The 19,126-nt window shown below is 25.3% G+C and overlaps 2 protein-coding genes across 2 annotated transcripts in view; both read left to right on the top strand.

The window, feature by feature from the left end:
* The first annotated feature begins 19 nt into the window (after positions 1–19).
* Positions 20–6,095, top strand: LOC111633061 (MTSS1-like protein). The gene is made up of 8 exons (XM_023377587.1): positions 20–196; positions 2,814–2,966; positions 3,401–3,538; positions 4,738–4,857; positions 4,934–5,120; positions 5,400–5,643; positions 5,734–5,858; positions 5,935–6,095. The coding sequence occupies exons 1-8, from the start codon at positions 20–22 to the stop codon at positions 6,078–6,080; spliced, it is 1,290 nt and encodes a 429-aa protein (XP_023233355.1). The 3' UTR covers positions 6,081–6,095.
* Positions 6,096–6,558: 463 nt separating this feature from the next.
* Positions 6,559–19,126, top strand: part of LOC111633060 — a 22,680-nt gene continuing 10,112 nt past the window's right edge. Inside the window, exons 1-10 of the mRNA XM_023377586.1 lie at positions 6,559–6,655; positions 7,788–7,862; positions 8,172–8,332; positions 10,950–11,102; positions 11,537–11,674; positions 12,874–12,993; positions 13,070–13,256; positions 13,536–13,779; positions 13,870–13,994; positions 14,071–14,177. Coding sequence (XP_023233354.1) covers positions 6,559–6,655; positions 7,788–7,862; positions 8,172–8,332; positions 10,950–11,102; positions 11,537–11,674; positions 12,874–12,993; positions 13,070–13,256; positions 13,536–13,779; positions 13,870–13,994; positions 14,071–14,177 — 1,407 coding nt within the window. The remainder of the gene's footprint in view (positions 6,656–7,787; positions 7,863–8,171; positions 8,333–10,949; positions 11,103–11,536; positions 11,675–12,873; positions 12,994–13,069; positions 13,257–13,535; positions 13,780–13,869; positions 13,995–14,070; positions 14,178–19,126) is intronic.

The raw sequence follows: 19,126 nt of genomic DNA, 5'->3' as shown, positions 1-19,126 counted from the left end.
TTTATTAAAAATGTTATAAATGAATTTTTCAACAGCAAGTAAAGGAGATGTACAGAGGAGTTTGGATACTGCCCTACAAGATGTCACGGATAGGTACCTACTTTTAGAAGAGACTGAAAAACAAGCCGTGAGAAAGGCTCTGATTGAGGAAAGAAGCCATTATTGCCTTTTTGTGGCTTGTTTAAAACCAGTTGTTGTAAGTAATTTATGTATTAAAATACTTATATATAGCAATACATCATTATTACTTTTTCATAAAATATTTTAAGGACTACATATTTATAACATAATATTTTGAGGAAGATCATAATTTCAATGTCAAGATTTGAACTAGCAAATAATCAATGACTATTACATTCATAAAAAAAATATAACTTTTAATACTGTTCTATTTGATAGTTTTAATATTATTTCATAATCAGGAATATATAATTAACATTAATAATGGTTTTAATTAATAATAACTATTAACAAGAGTATTCTTATCGAGTATATCTTTTCTCGACAATGGCTTACACATTAGTTAGAGAATAAATTGTACATAAAATGTTGTCCTTATACCATAAGATTTGATTTTATAAAGACAATGTTTTTTTACTTCTAATTTAAAATTTTTGTTAACATCACACTTTACCACATTTTGCTTTAAAATATTGTTGAGTTTTGTGGTACATATTTATTTCAAGATGCATATATATCAATCTTATATAATAGAAATGAAAAACAAAAACAGGAAGCAGAAAATTATCTCAAAAGTAATTTTAAACTTAGAATTTTATCTTCTTTAGTAACTAAATTTATGTACAGTAAAAGTATCTAATTCAATAATTGGAGAATCGTTGTTATTAATTTATATTAAAGCAGATTATTTTTTTAAAAATCTTAAACATCATGTATAACTTAGTTTTTAAATTTTTTGTTTATTTTATACTTATATATGAATATTATTCATTTGCAATTCCTTAAGTTTTAAATTTATATATGTTTTATACACTCTTTTTACTCTGTGGGCATTTGTATAATGCACATCCTTGAGCATCTAGCTGGTGCATTGGCAAAGTGATATGGCCCAGATCACTCATGAAAAATTGAGAATTCAATCTACATTTTTCAGAATAGCAGATAGTCAATTTTTTTCCATTTCAGCCATCCAAATCAGCTGAGTTTATAATTCAGTTTCATGTAAATATTTTATTTATTAATTAATATAAATTTATAAGGATTTAGTTTTGATGAATAATTCCATAGAATCACAAAAAATAAAGTAATTTTAATAAAAGTTTTAATAGTTATTGATTTAATAATATCATTTTTTATAAAAAACATTTATAATATTTGCTCTCTGTCTGTGCAATCAATTTTTAATTTTAATTATTTTATATAAAATTTATTTATTTTCTAATAAGTTATTTCATAGTATTTTTTAAGTTACCTGACTTTTATTTATTAAATTTAATCTTCTACATAAACAAACTATGATTATTTATTATTCTGAATTTAATTAAAACTTGTTTCATATAATCATCATCTACTTACTCTGGTAACTTTCACATAATGCTTCTCTGTTAATAAAGTTGTTTTTGATGAACTCTCCATCAAAAATAACTTACTTGAATAATGTATGGTGAATAAGATGCAAATAAGTTTTCAAAGAAGTCAAACTATTTTAATATTCCAAATGTTAAATATAAAATAAATGTAAATGTTAGAAATATCTGAGAAAAATATATGTATTAAGCTAATATTGAAGAAAATGACAAATGATATTTTGATTTTTACTGACAAATAAATATGGAGTATTGATTAAAAATAAGTGAATAACACAAAAGATAAAATATTGAAATAGTGGACTTATTCAGATGTAATGAATTTTGCGATCTAGTGTAGATAAGTAGTATCTATAAATCTGACAATCAAATACAATTGGAATGGTCACAACTGAATATGACCTTGTAAACAATATTGTTAGGTTGATATATGATTTAATCAAAAATAATGTATAGTTAAATATTAATAAATGATAATAGTTTAATTTTATTAAACAAAAAGTTTTCATACAAAAGTTAGTTTTATAATGTGATTCTAAAGCAATAGCATACATTAAGATAGCATAATATAACAGCTATTTCTTACTGAATTAAAACTATAGTATACTTTATTTTTCTGCTGTTCTAGTATTGTTTTTGCACATATATTTTTTTCCTAAAGAGTAAATAATATATTTCTCAAGAAGAAAGTGTAATTTCTGTTATTTTTTTCTTTATCAGTTTTTTTTAATTTTTCTGAATAAATATTCCTTTAAAGAAAAGTGAAAGAAATTGTTAATAGAATATTTTATTTATCATATTTGTTTCTTCTGATATTTCAATACTTCTCCAATCTCTTTCAAGCTTTTTCTTACAGCAGACATAACTTGAAATATGTTATAAATAAATTTATGATAAATACTTAATAATACTTTAATTATTAATCATTTCAAAATATATAATTATATTAACTTATTAACATTATTACATTTAATAAATAGTAGAAGGTTTAGTTTTACCAAAGCATGTTTGACCAAAATATTAAGTAATAAAAATTTTAAAACAACATTTAAATACCGACTTAGATTTAGTAGCTTCACTTTATCATTAATTCAACTAAAGTATTTGTATTAAAAAGAAAATAACATCAGTTGTTTTGATATTAAATTGTGTAAACAATAAGTTTTTATTTAAATATATATTAAATAAAATAAGATGATTTTTTTTTCTTGTTTGATTAAAATATGCCATATGAGTTTTGAAAAATAATTTCTTTGTTGAATTTAGGATTCAGAATTGGCCTTGTTCCATGAAGTTACTCATTTGCAAGAGATAGTTGATGCCTTGACAAAACTAACTGAAGATCCTCAGTCACTTCCTTCAGCAAGTGAACAAGTTATTAGTGATATAAAAGGATCTGATAGTGGATGGTCATTCCATGTAAGTATTTATTGAATAAGTTATTATTTATACAAATTATTAAATATTTTATGTTTGGTAAGCTATGAATTGATAACTTCTCTTCTCATTTAACCATTCTCTTCAGTTTAAATTTTTAAAGTTTAGATTGCAGAGATTTATGTCTATTTTTAAGTCTGTCTATTTTTATGTCATTGAAGAAGCTGAAAATAAATTTTAAATTTTATTTCAACTGAAATAGTAATTGAATCACTTTTAATATTTTGATTAATTTAGTAAATAAAAAGATTATAATTTTAGTATTTTACTAAATTCTTGAAGCTTATGAAAATATTTTTGAAAACAAATTATTAAAATTTTCATAGAGGTATGACAATTTTAAAATTTAATTTCCTCCTAATCAGTATAGTTTAATGCATTCATTTTAGCTGATGATCAATTTTTCTTTTCAATAGACACCTCCAAGTTCACCAACTTCTCTTGGATCAAGAAAATCAAGTATGTGCAGTATTAGCAGTTTAAATAGTTCATCTAGTGGCAGTACTAAATCACATTCTCCATCTCATCACTCACGTTGTCGTTCTCTTTCTCAGGTGATTTTTATCATTTTGTAATTATTATTTATAGTTTTATTTTTTTTGGCTGTTGTTGTAAATAATAATCAATTTGAATTCTTTTATTTGATTATTCAAAGTTTTCTTATATGTATAATTTATTTTTTGTATAGTGATTCCATGTGTAAAACAAAAGGTTTTTACTAATTGAATTTGGATTTTATCTTGGCAATTAACTTAAAACTATATAAAATCAAGTGTATTTTATATAATTTGCATAATCTCCAATAGAACTTAATAATTTGACAATTAAAATTAGTAATATTCATTGTTTTACTTTTCAATTTTCTACACTTAAATGTTAAATTGTAAAATTTAAAAAAAAAACAAATTTTATGGTATCAATGATATTTTTTCACAATGATTATTCATACTTGGAATAATTTAATGTTATGTTAAGTATATTAAAAATTTTATGCTAATTTAAATAAATAAAAATAAATTTGAATGAAACTATTATAGCTATTTATCTGAGTTTTAGCAAGTATATAATTAAATAATGTCATGTTTTTAATTGTGATAAATTTTAGAAACATAATGTTTAATAACAGTTTCTCTCTAAATTATAAGTTTAAGAATCATTGTGATAATTATTAGAATTTTATTTTAATAATATGACTAGGTTGGTCTATGCACCATCCAAAGAATGTTTAGGGGACTACTTACAAGAGAATACATGTAAGAGCACTGAGTGCACCTTACATTTATTCTTTTGTATGTTGTAGCACACAAAGTATAATCAAAAAATGTATGCATTGGACTTGCATGTATTTGGTATTGGGTTGCCTTTGTGATGATAATACAAGCTTTCTTACTCTTATTTTATTTCATAAAGGGTGTTTGAAAATAAGATTTGTAATTGCCATATTGAATTTACAGCAGCTGTAACGATACAACATTATTGCTTTTGTTCAGTTAATATGAACATACTCAGAAAAATGTGAAAAATTACAATAATATGTTAATGTCTTTGGTATAGTAATGAATAATGGGCTTAAGTGAAAATGAGACAAAAAAGTCATAATTATGTAGTCATTTAACAGCTTTTTATTATTTTTATTTGTATAGTCACATCAAAATCACACAAGAATGTTGAATATCAATATTAGATATATTCTTTAGGACCAATACATTATTATAAATAGTTTCTATAATAAATACTTTATTTTCATTGATAGCAACCTCCAGCGGGTGCCTTACGTCTTTCCAGTGTCTCATCTCAAGATTCTGGCTTCACTTCACAAGACACATTGTGCATACGTTTACCAACTCCACCACCAATGGAACTAACTAATCAGGTATAAAGTAAATATAAAAGCATAGAAATTAACATGCCTTCAAGTAAATACTATATTTCATTTTTTAAATTTTAAGGTTCCAAATCTTTCTGAGTTTAATAGCAATGCTACTGGAGTCGTAAGCACAACAGGTACTCCAGCATCACCTTATCCTCCTGCACCATGTGTTACTGCTACTTGGCCAAATCTTCAGGATACTCTACAGTTTGAAAGGGCAGCTGCTTCCATTTTAAAAAGTCAAAGACCACATACTATTTCTTCTGGTGATTATTGTTAATAATTAAAAATGTTATAACTTCTAAATAATTTTAATAATAAAAGAAAAACTTTTTCCTGACAATAATAATAATAATAATTTTATTTACCAAGTGCTTTTGTAAGTTAATTAAGGAATTAACTGGGAAGTTCTTTCAGAATCATAATTTTTTATGCTTAAAAATATAGTTTGAGTATTTGATAAATATAATAAAAATATAAATCTTTAGTAGTTATTATTCTTTTTAGATAATTATTTTATATGTATATATATGTATGTCTTGTAGCTTATGAACGTGCAGGACATAATAGACCAGCACTCACAGCTCAGACATTCCAGCCACTTAATCAAGAACTTCAGCAAGGCCCAAGTGGAATGGTTGAAACTTCTGACAATCTGACTTCCACATCTGAAGATAGTTCCTTTGAACATTCTCCTGAAGATGACCAGGAACACGATGATTCTGACAATATGATTGCTCCAAACAGAGATTTACCACCAATTCCGACAAACCCTCCATTGCCAGATAGGTAACTTAAAAGAAGCTTAATGATTCTTAAGTTGACTATTGTAAAAACATAGTTTAATTTACTTAAAAAATTTTCTTTATCTTCATAAAGGAATATGGAGCCAGACAAACCAAATTTACCAGAGAAACCTCAGTTTATCAAATCGAGATATTCTAAGGGAATCTCTCATCTCGAATCATTTGTGGCCGACATAAGTAAAGCTATTGTAATGTCAGGTAATATATAATTTAGAAAATAAAATTTAAAAAGTAATTTTTATTATAAATTTCACGTATTGGAATTTATCTGCAGATGATCCACCAGTTTATGCAAATCTGAATGAACTAATACCTACGAGTTCAGTAGCTGATTCGTTTCCTCCCCCTCCTGTTTTGTCAAGTGAAGATGTGTATGATAAAGTAATACAAATAATTTGTTTTAACAGTTTACAGTACTAACATAAGTTGAAATTTCCTGCATTATTATATTTATGACTATTTAAAAATAATTATTTGATTTAAAAATTAAATTGAATATAATTTTAAAAAATATATATTTGTGAAACAATGATTATAGGAGCATAAACTAATTTTTATTATACAGAGACATACTGTAAGTAAACAGACACCCTTATTTTCAGACACTGTTTTTTATTTCACAGTATCATATGATACAAATGCACTTAGAATATTAAAAGTACAAAAATGTAATCCAGTCAGGCTTGGAATTAATGAGTTTTGTTACCCTCACTTGTAGAGTGTTGGCCCACTCAGCATGCAGTCTAAAAATTCTCCGTAGAAAGTTGGTTTTCACTGCACGATCCAGCAGATTCCAGACATGTTCAACAGGATTTACGTTGGGTGGGTGACTGGCCGATGGAAGCTTGCAGATGTCTTGTGTTTCCAGCCAATTTCTGGTGTTTTTGGCAGTGTGACAATGAGCTCCATTGTTTGTGAACAGAGTGGATGTTTTGTTCATCAGCCCACTGGAGATTATTGGAAGACTACTCTTCAATATGGCAATGTATTTATTGGTATAAATATTGTCTCATGCATTTGCTGACGTTTAGAGTGTCTGTTTACTAATGGGTTGTCTCCGTATATTATTTTGTCTCTGTATACAGTCTAATAATTATTTATTTTTAAATGCTTATATCTGTTTTNATTCAATGTTTCATTGATATTGTAATATAGAATGACACTACACTTATTAATATAATATATTTAATAATATATCAAGATTTTCACTCTTTTTATAATGATGCTTCATATAATTTAACATTATAAATAGGTGACTCATCTATCTATATTACTGAGTTATCTGAATCATTGAATAACTTATTAGCCAAAACTTGTTTGTTTATTTTAATTAAATGCAATGCCACATACTTTTGTGACTACAGGCACTTCCTTAAATGACGATTCCATTAAAAAAAGTGAATAACACAAATATTTTGCCTAAAGCAAGAGTTGTATACACAATATAGTGATCAGAAACTGGTCCCTGTGTTACAGTTTGATAGATTTACAAGGAATATACTGTAACAATACAGTGTTGTTCTTTGTAACTCATTAAAAATCTTGGCAAATTATTAAATAAATCACTTTTATTATAAGATAATATAATAATCAGCAAATAAGATGAATTGCTAATCAACGATACGATCATTCAGTAGAAACATAATCAAATGATCGCCTTAAATAATTGGGCTGTATGATTAATACTAAGTAATTTGCTACTAGAGGTAGATGTTAGGTGCCATCTCTTAACCAAATTAATAATTATAACTATAATAATTTATTAAATAATTTAGAATCATCTAGAAGAAAAGAACTGGGGAAGAATTTTGAAACTGTCTGTTAGGATGTGAAATGCTAGTTAAAAACTCTAAAGAAATTTAAAGAACTTTTATGAATTATTTAGAACATTGATATTTAGAAAATTTGAAGGCAAAAAGTTTCTTAAAGCATTTGTTTCCAGTAATTCTAAAATATGTCAAAATTTTTGTGTATGATTTGCATGCAAGGCAAAGATTTTAGTGATTTAATGATATTAATAAAAATACAATAATTGTTTTGTAGCATTTCTTAGTGTAGTATTTAAATTGAGTTTTTAATGAGTATTTAATTAAATCAAATAACTTAATTTTATTATTTTGTTTTTAGAATATAAAAGAGTACGACAAGACATTAAAAAGAAATCGTCTGACACCTTACGGTTGCAAAAGAAAGTTCGAAAAGGTAATTTTTATTTAATTAAATTTAGAAAGAAATTAATGTTTTAATAAGTCAAAGAATAGATTTACTGATATAACTTTATTTTTATTGTATATCTAAATTACTCTTATCAGATTATTAAAAAGTAATTAAGAAATTAGAAATTATCATAATTAATATTACAATCTCCAATTATAATTGAGTTTATTTATTTAAAATCTTTTAATGAGCGTCATTAGGATTAGAAATTATCATTTATTAGTTCTTATTATTTAAATTAGATTATTATTTTTTATTATTTATTAAAAATGTTATAAATGAATTTTTCAACAGCAAGTAAAGGAGATGTACAGAGGAGTTTGGATACTGCCCTACAAGATGTCACGGATAGGTACCTACTTTTAGAAGAGACTGAAAAACAAGCCGTGAGAAAGGCTCTGATTGAGGAAAGAAGCCATTATTGCCTTTTTGTGGCTTGTTTAAAACCAGTTGTTGTAAGTAATTTATGTATTAAAATACTTATATATAGCAATACATCATTATTACTTTTTCATAAAATATTTTAAGGACTACATATTTATAACATAATATTTTGAGGAAGATCATAATTTCAATGTCAAGATTTGAACTAGCAAATAATCAATGACTATTACATTCATAAAAAAAATATAACTTTTAATACTGTTCTATTTGATAGTTTTAATATTATTTCATAATCAGGAATATATAATTAACATTAATAATGGTTTTAATTAATAATAACTATTAACAAGAGTATTCTTATCGAGTATATCTTTTCTCGACAATGGCTTACACATTAGTTAGAGAATAAATTGTACATAAAATGTTGTCCTTATACCATAAGATTTGATTTTATAAAGACAATGTTTTTTTACTTCTAATTTAAAATTTTTGTTAACATCACACTTTACCACATTTTGCTTTAAAATATTGTTGAGTTTTGTGGTACATATTTATTTCAAGATGCATATATATCAATCTTATATAATAGAAATGAAAAACAAAAACAGGAAGCAGAAAATTATCTCAAAAGTAATTTTAAACTTAGAATTTTATCTTCTTTAGTAACTAAATTTATGTACAGTAAAAGTATCTAATTCAATAATTGGAGAATCATTGTTATTAATTTATATTAAAGCAGATTATTTTTTTAAAAATCTTAAACATCATGTATAACTTAGTTTTTAAATTTTTTGTTTATTTTATACTTATATATGAATATTATTCATTTGCAATTCCTTAAGTTTTAAATTTATATATGTTTTATACACTCTTTTTACTCTGTGGGCATTTGTATAATGCACATCCTTGAGCATCTAGCTGGTGCATTGGCAAAGTGATATGGCCCAGATCACTCATGAAAAATTGAGAATTCAATCTACATTTTTCAGAATAGCAGATAGTCAATTTTTTTCCATTTCAGCCATCCAAATCAGCTGAGTTTATAATTCAGTTTCATGTAAATATTTTATTTATTAATTAATATAAATTTATAAGGATTTAGTTTTGATGAATAATTCCATAGAATCACAAAAAATAAAGTAATTTTAATAAAAGTTTTAATAGTTATTGATTTAATAATATCATTTTTTATAAAAAACATTTATAATATTTGCTCTCTGTCTGTGCAATCAATTTTTAATTTTAATTATTTTATATAAAATTTATTTATTTTCTAATAAGTTATTTCATAGTATTTTTTAAGTTACCTGACTTTTATTTATTAAATTTAATCTTCTACATAAACAAACTATGATTATTTATTATTCTGAATTTAATTAAAACTTGTTTCATATAATCATCATCTACTTACTCTGGTAACTTTCACATAATGCTTCTCTGTTAATAAAGTTGTTTTTGATGAACTCTCCATCAAAAATAACTTACTTGAATAATGTATGGTGAATAAGATGCAAATAAGTTTTCAAAGAAGTCAAACTATTTTAATATTCCAAATGTTAAATATAAAATAAATGTAAATGTTAGAAATATCTGAGAAAAATATATGTATTAAGCTAATATTGAAGAAAATGACAAATGATATTTTGATTTTTACTGACAAATAAATATGGAGTATTGATTAAAAATAAGTGAATAACACAAAAGATAAAATATTGAAATAGTGGACTTATTCAGATGTAATGAATTTTGCGATCTAGTGTAGATAAGTAGTATCTATAAATCTGACAATCAAATACAATTGGAATGGTCACAACTGAATATGACCTTGTAAACAATATTGTTAGGTTGATATATGATTTAATCAAAAATAATGTATAGTTAAATATTAATAAATGATAATAGTTTAATTTTATTAAACAAAAAGTTTTCATACAAAAGTTAGTTTTATAATGTGATTCTAAAGCAATAGCATACATTAAGATAGCATAATATAACAGCTATTTCTTACTGAATTAAAACTATAGTATACTTTATTTTTCTGCTGTTCTAGTATTGTTTTTGCACATATATTTTTTTCCTAAAGAGTAAATAATATATTTCTCAAGAAGAAAGTGTAATTTCTGTTATTTTTTTCTTTATCAGTTTTTTTTAATTTTTCTGAATAAATATTCCTTTAAAGAAAAGTGAAAGAAATTGTTAATAGAATATTTTATTTATCATATTTGTTTCTTCTGATATTTCAATACTTCTCCAATCTCTTTCAAGCTTTTTCTTACAGCAGACATAACTTGAAATATGTTATAAATAAATTTATGATAAATACTTAATAATACTTTAATTATTAATCATTTCAAAATATATAATTATATTAACTTATTAACATTATTACATTTAATAAATAGTAGAAGGTTTAGTTTTACCAAAGCATGTTTGACCAAAATATTAAGTAATAAAAATTTTAAAACAACATTTAAATACCGACTTAGATTTAGTAGCTTCACTTTATCATTAATTCAACTAAAGTATTTGTATTAAAAAGAAAATAACATCAGTTGTTTTGATATTAAATTGTGTAAACAATAAGTTTTTATTTAAATATATATTAAATAAAATAAGATGATTTTTTTTTCTTGTTTGATTAAAATATGCCATATGAGTTTTGAAAAATAATTTCTTTGTTGAATTTAGGATTCAGAATTGGCCTTGTTCCATGAAGTTACTCATTTGCAAGAGATAGTTGATGCCTTGACAAAACTAACTGAAGATCCTCAGTCACTTCCTTCAGCAAGTGAACAAGTTATTAGTGATATAAAAGGATCTGATAGTGGATGGTCATTCCATGTAAGTATTTATTGAATAAGTTATTATTTATACAAATTATTAAATATTTTATGTTTGGTAAGCTATGAATTGATAACTTCTCTTCTCATTTAACCATTCTCTTCAGTTTAAATTTTTAAAGTTTAGATTGCAGAGATTTATGTCTATTTTTAAGTCTGTCTATTTTTATGTCATTGAAGAAGCTGAAAATAAATTTTAAATTTTATTTCAACTGAAATAGTAATTGAATCACTTTTAATATTTTGATTAATTTAGTAAATAAAAAGATTATAATTTTAGTATTTTACTAAATTCTTGAAGCTTATGAAAATATTTTTGAAAACAAATTATTAAAATTTTCATAGAGGTATGACAATTTTAAAATTTAATTTCCTCCTAATCAGTATAGTTTAATGCATTCATTTTAGCTGATGATCAATTTTTCTTTTCAATAGACACCTCCAAGTTCACCAACTTCTCTTGGATCAAGAAAATCAAGTATGTGCAGTATTAGCAGTTTAAATAGTTCATCTAGTGGCAGTACTAAATCACATTCTCCATCTCATCACTCACGTTGTCGTTCTCTTTCTCAGGTGATTTTTATCATTTTGTAATTATTATTTATAGTTTTATTTTTTTTGGCTGTTGTTGTAAATAATAATCAATTTGAATTCTTTTATTTGATTATTCAAAGTTTTCTTATATGTATAATTTATTTTTTGTATAGTGATTCCATGTGTAAAACAAAAGGTTTTTACTAATTGAATTTGGATTTTATCTTGGCAATTAACTTAAAACTATATAAAATCAAGTGTATTTTATATAATTTGCATAATCTCCAATAGAACTTAATAATTTGACAATTAAAATTAGTAATATTCATTGTTTTACTTTTCAATTTTCTACACTTAAATGTTAAATTGTAAAATTTAAAAAAAAAACAAATTTTATGGTATCAATGATATTTTTTCACAATGATTATTCATACTTGGAATAATTTAATGTTATGTTAAGTATATTAAAAATTTTATGCTAATTTAAATAAATAAAAATAAATTTGAATGAAACTATTATAGCTATTTATCTGAGTTTTAGCAAGTATATAATTAAATAATGTCATGTTTTTAATTGTGATAAATTTTAGAAACATAATGTTTAATAACAGTTTCTCTCTAAATTATAAGTTTAAGAATCATTGTGATAATTATTAGAATTTTATTTTAATAATATGACTAGGTTGGTCTATGCACCATCCAAAGAATGTTTAGGGGACTACTTACAAGAGAATACATGTAAGAGCACTGAGTGCACCTTACATTTATTCTTTTGTATGTTGTAGCACACAAAGTATAATCAAAAAATGTATGCATTGGACTTGCATGTATTTGGTATTGGGTTGCCTTTGTGATGATAATGCAAGCTTTCTTACTCTTATTTTATTTCATAAAGGGTGTTTGAAAATAAGATTTGTAATTGCCATATTGAATTTATAGCAGCTGTAACGATACAACATTATTGCTTTTGTTCAGTTAATATGAACATACTCAGAAAAATGTGAAAAATTACAATAATATGTTAATGTCTTTGGTATAGTAATGAATAATGGGCTTAAGTGAAAATGAGACAAAAAAGTCATAATTATGTAGTCATTTAACAGCTTTTTATTATTTTTATTTGTATAGTCACATCAAAATCACACAAGAATGTTGAATATCAATATTAGATATATTCTTTAGGACCAATACATTATTATAAATAGTTTCTATAATAAATACTTTATTTTCATTGATAGCAACCTCCAGCGGGTGCCTTACGTCTTTCCAGTGTCTCATCTCAAGATTCTGGCTTCACTTCACAAGACACATTGTGCATACGTTTACCAACTCCACCACCAATGGAACTAACTAATCAGGTATAAAGTAAATATAAAAGCATAGAAATTAACATGCCTTCAAGTAAATACTATATTTCATTTTTTAAATTTTAAGGTTCCAAATCTTTCTGAGTTTAATAGCAATGCTACTGGAGTCGTAAGCACAACAGGTACTCCAGCATCACCTTATCCTCCTGCACCATGTGTTACTGCTACTTGGCCAAATCTTCAGGATACTCTACAGTTTGAAAGGGCAGCTGCTTCCATTTTAAAAAGTCAAAGACCACATACTATTTCTTCTGGTGATTATTGTTAATAATTAAAAATGTTATAACTTCTAAATAATTTTAATAATAAAAGAAAAACTTTTTCCTGACAATAATAATAATAATAATTTTATTTACCAAGTGCTTTTGTAAGTTAATTAAGGAATTAACTGGGAAGTTCTTTCAGAATCATAATTTTTTATGCTTAAAAATATAGTTTGAGTATTTGATAAATATAATAAAAATATAAATCTTTAGTAGTTATTATTCTTTTTAGATAATTATTTTATATGTATATATATGTATGTCTTGTAGCTTATGAACGTGCAGGACATAATAGACCAGCACTCACAGCTCAGACATTCCAGCCACTTAATCAAGAACTTCAGCAAGGCCCAAGTGGAATGGTTGAAACTTCTGACAATCTGACTTCCACATCTGAAGATAGTTCCTTTGAACATTCTCCTGAAGATGACCAGGAACACGATGATTCTGACAATATGATTGCTCCAAACAGAGATTTACCACCAATTCCGACAAACCCTCCATTGCCAGATAGGTAACTTAAAAGAAGCTTAATGATTCTTAAGTTGACTATTGTAAAAACATAGTTTAATTTACTTAAAAAATTTTCTTTATCTTCATAAAGGAATATGGAGCCAGACAAACCAAATTTACCAGAGAAACCTCAGTTTATCAAATCGAGATATTCTAAGGGAATCTCTCATCTCGAATCATTTGTGGCCGACATAAGTAAAGCTATTGTAATGTCAGGTAATATATAATTTAGAAAATAAAATTTAAAAAGTAATTTTTATTATAAATTTCACGTATTGGAATTTATCTGCAGATGATCCACCAGTTTATGCAAATCTGAATGAACTAATACCTACGAGTTCAGTAGCTGATTCGTTTCCTCCCCCTCCTGTTTTGTCAAGTGAAGATGTGTATGATAAAGTAATACAAATAATTTGTTTTAACAGTTTACAGTACTAACATAAGTTGAAATTTCCTGCATTATTATATTTATGACTATTTAAAAATAATTATTTGATTTAAAAATTAAATTGAATATAATTTTAAAAAATATATATTTGTGAAACAATGATTATAGGAGCATAAACTAATTTTTATTATACAGAGACATACTGTAAGTAAACAGACACCCTTATTTTCAGACACTGTCTTTTATTTCACAGTATCATATGATACAAATGCACTTAGAATATTAAAAGTACAAAAATGTAATCCAGTCAGGCTTGGAATTAATGAGTTTTGTTACCCTCACTTGTAGAGTGTTGGCCCACTCAGCATGCAGTCTAAAAATTCTCCGTAGAAAGTTGGTTTTCACTGCACGATCCAGCAGATTCCAGACATGTTCAACAGGATTTACGTTGGGTGGGTGACAGGCCGATGGAAGCTTGCAGATGTCTTGTGTTTTTGGCAGTGTGACAATGAGCTCCATTGTTTGTGAACAGAGTGGATGTTTTGTTCATCAGCCCACTGGAGATTATTGGAAGACTACTCTTCAATATGGCAATGTATTTATTGGTATAAATATTGTCTCATGCATTTGCTGACGTTTAGAGTGTCTGTTTACTAATGGGTTGTCTCCGTATATTATTTTGTCTCTGTATACAGTCTAATAATTATTTATTTTTAAATGCTTATATCTGTTTTAAAAAATATAATACAATTAAAACTACTTCTAAACTTTTGTAAAATGTAATATTTATTTTCTTTAACTGATTATTAATTAAATAAGTATAAGAAGAAAATAATTGTTTTATCCTCTTAATTTTGCATGTTTTTAATTGCTAATAATTAATTACACATTAGATATTTACATAAGAAATTTTTTGAATAACGTTGATAAAATTTATATGATTTTTATCAAAATTATTCAAAATATATTATTCATACTATTTTTATTTACTTTCTTTACTCTCTTACATTATTATATTTCATAAAATTTAATTTGGTAGAAAAAAAAATGAATATCAAAAAATATAAACATAAATTTAAAATAAGGAATTTTAAGCCAAGATATTTTAAAATATGAATTATTTCAGGATATTTTAGTTTAATTTTAGTAATTATTGTAAATTGTAATTATAGATAAGTTATTCGTAGGAGATTAATGCTTTTAGTTTAACATAGTTTTTACTTAATCTATGTTTAAGATCTCATTATGGTATGAAATTTTATTTTTCAGAAAGATGAAAAACATTTTTCTTAAGCTCTTAGTTACATTATTTATAGATAAAATTATTTTAAGAAAAATTTTCTAAAGGCAAAACATTTTCAATATAATTCTAATTTTATAATTTTATTGGAAAAGGAATTAGAGCATAAAAATGACATAGCAACAGAAAAAAATTGTTGCTACGTAATATAGTGTCTCGTCTGTTTGTGTTGTTTTTAATGCATAAACAGCCACGGACGACAGAAATAAATTGAACAGATGCAACTTTATCTATAGAAAAAGGGAAAGTGAATCTATATAATTTTTAGCTTTATATCCAAAATATATTTCATAAATAACAAAACAAAAAGATTGTGAGTTATAACAAATGAATTTGAAATAATTGGTTGATAAAAATATGAAAAATTTAAAAATGAGGTGCAGTAATTTTAAAGCATTTGGCTGGAAAATTCTTTATTTTTAACTTAAAATCTTAGAATATTTTTTGACACTAATAAAGTATTTTGAAACAGATTAAAAAATTTTTTTTAAATTTAATTTTTAGTTTTATATTCTGTAACAGTCAGGAAAGTAACATAGGAAAAATATGGTAATTGGTCAAATTTTGACCCCCTCGGTTGTTTTGTATTTCTTGATGCTTTGACACTCAAGGAGCACAAAAATGTAAAAAAAAATCCCTTACAAAATTGTGTATTGGCATCTATTATGCATTATATCTCAGGACTGGATGAATGAAAATTTCTGAAACTTAGCAGGATTATTTCTATTTACAAGGCATTGATGCTTTTAAATTTTGGTGATTAAAGGTCATAGGGATGGGGAGATAGAGTGGGGTCATATGTCATATCTCAAGTGGTATTAGACTTAAATGCCAATAATGAGTAAAATTTTCATTACAATTTTTTTAAAATCTCTGCCTCAAAATTAAGCCTTTTGCATTTTTATAATAATATAAAAATTATTTTAATATAAAATCTCATAACAGATAGCACCACACACAATTTTTTGTAATCTTAATGTATCTTAATGTCTGTTAATGTATCTTAGCATTTTTTAAACTTAAATATTCTTTTAAATAGAAAAAGTTTTCATAATTGAACAGAATTACTCCTCTTGAGCTTTTGTTGTTGTTTAAATTTTATATCACAGTACAATTGAAAATTATTGGACTTCCTTTCTGGTCCACTTAACCTCCTGTTTGATTGCTGGGAAAGTTGGAGCAAGAACCTTTGACAGCTTTTTAAATTTGTTTTGTAATTGTTTTAAAAGTTCAGGTGTTTTTATCATTTTGGATTGGAATTTTTTCAATAATGTTAGTTGAAAAATATTTAAATTATATCTTTAAGATGGTGTTCAACCTTTCTCTAACAGTGGCACCCCTACTTCTTTATCAGTGTACAGTTACTGTGATTTTCATAATTTCAGTAATTCTTGTATGAAGTGTTATGGTGCTCAGCACTATATTTTGTGACACCCCTAAAGTGTCATTGAGGCACCTAATATGCTATGCATCCTGGTTAAAAACTGCTGATTTGATGAAGTAATGATTAATAAAGGAAAATAAACAATAAATATCATAATACATATTAATGCCGTATCTTATATAAATTTTTGTCATACAAAAATATTTGCATAGGTGGAACGATTATAAAATTATAGCATCACTGATAATTCCTCACACAAATTCCATAAATTGTTAAATACAATTGCTAGAGATTTTAAAAAATTATGATGAATTGATGCCTGAACTATATCAATTTATACTTTGATTTTTATTGTACTTAAAATGAACTTTTAAAAACTTATTTTTTCATAATTAAAGTATATTTGTAAACCAATTAAACAATTTCATTCTGATATGCTTTTAGGTTACAAAATTAAACAGTATTATTTATGTAATTTCATTGCTTAGAGCCAACTACTTTTGCAATTTGCTTTTGAATGTACTACAGTAGAGCATCGATTATCCGACCCCCGATTAACCGTCACATCGGTTAACCGACCATTCTAGTTGGCAAATTTTAAATGTCCACTAGTGATGTGACATTACAATATTTGGCTATGTCTTGGCTAGTTTAATATTATTTTTGTTAAATTTTTGTGTGCTTTAGCTGGCATCAACGGCTCGACCATTGAAGGGAGACTAGTATTTAAACAAAACTTAATTTTCTAATTATGAGTGGTTATTTGTTTCGTGAGCAATAAAATAATTTAAAAATAATTTTTAACGATATAATAGTGACGATTATTATTTTTAAAAAGTTTGTTAGTCTGAAAATCGATGAAAATTCAATGCGAAGTTGGTTAATAGCGATATACTAAAAAACTAATTACATGGGATATACTAATATCCTAATATACTATACTAATAATGTATTTTTTCCCTTCTTTTCGATTATCCGATCAACCTGAGTCCCCAATTGAGTCGGATAATCGATGCTCTACTGTATTTTTGTTTGTCTATTAGTTGGTCTCTAGGCAATCCTGCTAGTCTTAAAGTTCAATTAATCATAATACCAAGTTAAAATGGTATTTATTCAATTTTGTAATTACTGTAATCTGTCTAATTAAGTGGAATTTGTAATCTTGGTAAGTGTGTGAATAACTGTTATACAGTGGTACCTCAGGATACGAACGCCCNAAAAAATGAATATCAAAAAATATAAACATAAATTTAAAATAAGGAATTTTAAGCCAAGATATTTTAAAATATGAATTATTTCAGGATATTTTAGTTTAATTTTAGTAATTATTGTAAATTGTAATTATAGATAAGTTATTCGTAGGAGATTAATGCTTTTAGTTTAACATAGTTTTTACTTAATCTATGTTTAAGATCTCATTATGGTATGAAATTTTATTTTTCAGAAAGATGAAAAACATTTTTCTTAAGCTCTTAGTTACATTATTTATAGATAAAATTATTTTAAGAAAAATTTTCTAAAGGCAAAACATTTTCAATGTAATTCTAATTTTATAATTTTATTGGAAAAGGAATTAGAGCATAAAAATGACATAGCAACAGAAAAAAATTGTTGCTACGTAATATAGTGTCTCGTCTGTTTGTGTTGTTTTTAATGCATAAACAGCCACGGACGACAGAAATAAATTGAACAGATGCAACTTTATCTATAGAAAAAGGGAGAGTGAATCTATATAATTTTTAGCTTTATATCCAAAATATATTTCATAAATAACAAAACAAAAAGATTGTGAGTTATAACAAATGAATTTGAAATAATTGGTTGATAAAAATATGAAAAATTTAAAAATGAGGTGCAGTAATTTTAAAGCATTTGGCTGGAAAATTCTTTATTTTTAACTTAAAATCTTAGAATATTTTTTGACCAAGCATAACACACCATATTGCTGCAATTTCTCAAGAAACCTATCGGGCTACTGTTGAACATGTGATTGACACAAATGGATTGCACATTGAACAAATGTTGTGAATAAAAACCTTTTGCATGTGTCCATTTTGTGTTTCTTGTTCTTCGTGTACCATTTTTTCACCTAGTGATAGAAATTTGAACTAATTACAGTGGTACCTCAGGTTACGAACGCCCCAGCATACGAAATTTTCAGGATACGACATGAAATTCGAACATATTTTTGCTCCACGATACGAACAAAAACTCACCATACGACGTTACATTAGTTCGCATTTTTCATTTGTTTTTCTTACTACAGTTATTTTTTT

Source organism: Centruroides sculpturatus, unplaced genomic scaffold, assembly GCF_000671375.1.
Source record: "Centruroides sculpturatus isolate CEXI.00-Female unplaced genomic scaffold, Cexi_2.0 scaffold772, whole genome shotgun sequence".
Classification (NCBI taxonomy): domain Eukaryota; kingdom Metazoa; phylum Arthropoda; class Arachnida; order Scorpiones; family Buthidae; genus Centruroides; species Centruroides sculpturatus.
Note: the sequence above shows the minus strand (reverse complement) of the source record. Positions and strands in the feature narration are given on the sequence as shown.

Excerpts from the sequence above, each read along its gene's own strand:
- LOC111633061 (XM_023377587.1), top strand. The coding sequence starts at position 20 with ATGAATTTTTCAACAGCAAGTAAAGGAGATGTACAGAGGAGTTTGGAT. Across the intron at positions 2,967-3,400 it reads ATAGTGGATGGTCATTCCAT|ACACCTCCAAGTTCACCAAC; the intron begins GTAAGTATTTAT and ends TCTTTTCAATAG. Across the intron at positions 4,858-4,933 it reads CAATGGAACTAACTAATCAG|GTTCCAAATCTTTCTGAGTT; the intron begins GTATAAAGTAAA and ends TTAAATTTTAAG.